At 50.7% G+C, this 4047-nt stretch overlaps 1 gene segment (V, D, J or C); it reads left to right on the top strand.

The window, feature by feature from the left end:
• Nucleotides 1-586: 586 nt before the first annotated feature.
• Nucleotides 587-1324, top strand: LOC115642290. The segment is given in 2 exon segments: nt 587-754; nt 1002-1324. Coding segments are annotated over 2 exon segments (366 nt in total).
• The last annotated feature ends 2723 nt before the right edge of the window (nt 1325-4047 follow it).

Below are 4047 nucleotides of genomic sequence, written 5' to 3'. Positions count from 1 at the left end.
TAGCCCAGCATCACGCAAGTTACGTTCCTTCTGATCTTCCCATGTCTGGGAGGATCTTTCCGTTTCTGTCCTTGTGTAGTATGAGACCCACCATCCTGTGAAAACGGAGCCCGATGCATTTTCACAATTATTTTCATGTGAACTCCTATATGCAAGAATTTACAAACTTTCAATGAAAATATTTATTGTCAGTAAAACAAATCACCCTCCTCCCCTTGGAAAATTGTAGCACGATTTCCTGCAGCTGGAAAAATCTACAGGAGACATTGGGCGAGGTTCTGATCTCTGTCCCATCTCTGCAAGTCTGGTGTAACTCTATCGGGACAGGGTCTTAGTTGATGTAAAGCAGTTCAGCTCCACCGAAAGAAACATCCACCCATCCAGCTTGCTCTTTCCGTCCTCCAGCTCTTCTGTTCGTTCAGCTTCTTATACAAGTATGTGATGTCTATTGAATAGGGATAGTCACAGCTACGAACAAACCAACCTTTTTGATGAAAGAACCAGCAGAGACATTTTCACATAGCAATTATTAGCAAACACCACTCCTCTTCCCTAGTTTCCTCTTGGTTTGGGCATTGGGGTCAGATCCGCCCCTCTGGACTTTTCAGGGAGGCAAGTGAGTCGGTCTATAACATTCAGCCAACAATCCTGTGGCTTTCCTGTTGTGTTTTCACCGCCTCTTTGTGACTCTAAGAGCAAAGTCCGCTAAACATGCGTTTTGTTCTTAACCTTTTTATGCTCATTCTATGTCCAGGTAATTGAGCTGTTAGCTTTGTTCATGAAGTCCGGCTCACTGCTAATTAAACCCTCTTTCTTTCCCCTCCCCAAACCAGAACCAATCCGCTAGCTGTCTCCGTTTCTTTGCAGCGCTCCCTCCCTGTCAGTCTATCTATTTACATACCTAGCTTTATTGCTCCCCTTCCACAGTCTCTTTCTCTCGGTTGGGCACTTAGCTTGCATGGAACCGATCGTATATTGTGTGTGTTTATTTCTTGTCGCAGGTGCTGCGCTGGGTGATTCGGTCCAGTCCAAGGAACCCCAAGTGTCTGGAGTAGAAGGAGGCTCGGTGACATTCAGCTGTTCCTACGAGACCACCGATTCTTCGGGCGTCTATCTCTGCTGGTACCGACAGTCTCCTAACCGAGCCCCGCAGTACATTCTGCGGAGAGGGACGAAGCTGTACGCGTCTGTCAGCGAAAACGCGGATTTCGCCCAGGAGAGGTTTTCTTCCCAGGCTGCTGACAGCTCCACAGTTCTGAACATCACCTCCCTGGAGCTGGCAGACACAGGCGTGTATCTCTGCGCCCTGCAGCGGGCACAGTGACAGAGCCACGGAGCAGAGCTGTACAAAATCCCTCCCTTCCTTCCCATTCACAGGCCCTGCACTGGAGAGTGACCACAGACAGGCGTCCCCGAAGCCCCACAGTCTCCCCACAGACACCCAGACAGTTTAGAGGTCTTTAGGTCACTGATCCTTTTAAAATTCTGTGTTTGTACAGCGCCTGGCGTAATGGAGTCTTGCCCTAAGACCTGGGCTCCTAGAATGCGCTTAAAGGATAGTGCCTAGTATAACCGGGCCCTGGTCCGGGACAGGGGCTGTTGTGTCAATACCAATCATGATTATGAGCTCAGAGCAGGCAAGTTCTATGTGGAGATGAATAGTGAGAAGATGGGTGAGAGCCTCTTTACAAACAAACCTTTTCCCGTCAATCAGCACTGGCTGGTAGGAATCGTCTCAGTTTAAAGCGGAAGGCGGTCTCTCTCTGCCTGAGCTAAGCGCCATACCGACAAACATAGAGATTTTAAGGGCAGAAGAGAGCACTGTGACCATGTAGTCTGATTTCCTTCATAACACCGGGAAGAGAATATCACCCAACGATTCCTACTTGCAGCCCATACTTTGTGGTTGAACTAGAGCAGCATGAGAAATCTCGTTTAACAACAGGAATTTTTGGGTCTCTGAAAGGTCTCTGAAATGTCTTTCTTGCTGGCTTTTGATATTATCTTACATGGTTTCTTACAGCCACTAGTGGGTGCCCCTGACTTACACATAGTGACGTTTCACATTACTTTAGATATTTTGTTCTATAGCAATATCTGAGTCAAACTGACTGATAGAAGTTCCCTTGTGACTTCAGCATCATAGGACAGGCGTGAAAGAGAGGAAGTGGCCTCGGAAAGAGCAGATCTAACATTTAAAACCGGAATTAATATTTAAACAAATTAAAGGAAGAATTATTTTATAATTAACTAAAGACTCCTAAAACAAAGAAGATAAATGTATGCTGCAGATTGCTTTACTACTTGGCTGTCTCTAGTGCCCTGCATTGCTGGTGTACGTCTTCTTCAGGTAAAGTAAGGAGTTTTGGAATATCATACTGTCACAGAGTGTGGGGAGTCCGGCCCTGCACCCCTCTTCCTGGGACCCACAGTGACTCTCAGCCAGCCAGTAAAACAGAAGGTTTATTGGACAACAGGAACACAGGTTACAGCAGAGCTTGCAGACACAGTCAGGACCCCTCCACCGAGTCCTTCTGGGCTTTCAGGGTGCTTGGATCCTAGCTAGGATACCCTGAATTCCACCCACACAGCCCCAAGCCCAAACTCAAACTGCTTCCCTCCTGCCACTCCCTTCCTTTGTCCCCTTCCCGGGCAAAGGTGTTGACCTTTCCCCTCCCTTACCTAGCTCAGGTTACAGGCTCTGGCATCGTCCATCCCCTAAAGTCCTCCCCTGCTCTCCCACTCCTCACACAGACAGTCCCTACTGCATCACATCTCTCCCCCCTTCGAGACTGAACTGAGCGGGGTCACTCTGCCCAGTGACCTGGGGAAGTTCAGGGTCCCCTCTCCGGGACAACGCATCTGCTGTCAGGTTGGCACTTCCCTTCACATGGACCACGTCCATGTCATAGTCCTGCAGGAGCAGGCTCCACCTCAGGAGCTTGGAGTTGGCTCCTTTCATCTGGTGCAGCCAAGTCAGGGGAGAGTGGTCGGTGTACACGGTGAAGTGTCGCCCAAAGAGATATGGCTCTAGTTTCTTAAGGGCCCACACCATGGCCAGGCATTCCTTCTCGATGGCCGCGTAGCTTTGTTCCCGGGGTAGCAGCTTCTTACTCACGTACACAATGGGGTGTCTCTCCCCCTTTTCATCCTCCTGCATTAACACTGCCCCCAGTCCCGTGTCTGAGGCATCAGAGAACACCATAAAGGGTTTGTCAAAATCTGGGTTTGCCAGAACGGGGACACTAACCAGAGCCTCCTTCAGCGCCTGGAAAGCCTCCTGGCACTGCTCAGTCCAGATCACCTTGTCTGGCTTCCCCTTTTTGCACAGTTCAGTGATGGGGCCGGCTATGGCACTAAAGTGGGGCACGAACCTTCGATAGTACCCCGCCATCCCAATAAAGGCCTGGACCTGCTTTTTTGGTTTGGGGAGCAGGCCAGTCTCTGATCACCTCCACCTTGGCTGGTTCCGGCTTCAGGCAGCCGCTCCCCACCCGATGGCCCAGGTAAGATACTTCAGCCATCCCCACCTTGCACTTTTCAGCCTTTACTGTTAACCCAGCCTTTCGGAGTCGGTCTAGGACTTGTTTAACCTGGGATATGTGGTCCTCCCAGGTCTGGCTGAAGACGCAGATGTCGTCAATATACGCCACGGCAAAACTCTCCATCCCCCTCAGTAGCTGATCCACCAGGTGCTGGAAGGTGGCCGGCGCTCCCTTGAGGCCGAAGGGCAGGGTCAGAAACTCATAGAGCCCCAGAGGGGTGATAAAGGCCGATTTCAGCCTGGCATCTGCATCCAGCGGCACTTGCCAGTAGCCTTTGGTAAGATCCATGGTGGTGAGGTACCGAGCACCTCCCAGCTTGTCTAGGAGCTCGTCAGGCCTGGGCATAGGGTAGGCATCAGATACGGTGATGGCATTGAGCTTTCGATAGTCCACACAGAACCGGATTGAGCCATCCTTCTTGGGGACCAGCACCACTGGCGAGGCCCAAGGGCTGGAAGACGGCTGGATCACCCCCAAAGCCAGCATGTCCCTGACCTCTCTT

The sequence above is a fragment of the Gopherus evgoodei genome, unplaced genomic scaffold (genome assembly GCF_007399415.2).
Source record: "Gopherus evgoodei ecotype Sinaloan lineage unplaced genomic scaffold, rGopEvg1_v1.p scaffold_39_arrow_ctg1, whole genome shotgun sequence".
NCBI lineage: Eukaryota > Metazoa > Chordata > Testudines > Testudinidae > Gopherus > Gopherus evgoodei.
The sequence above is the reverse complement of the archived record's forward strand: the minus strand, read 5'-3'. Positions and strand labels throughout refer to the sequence as shown.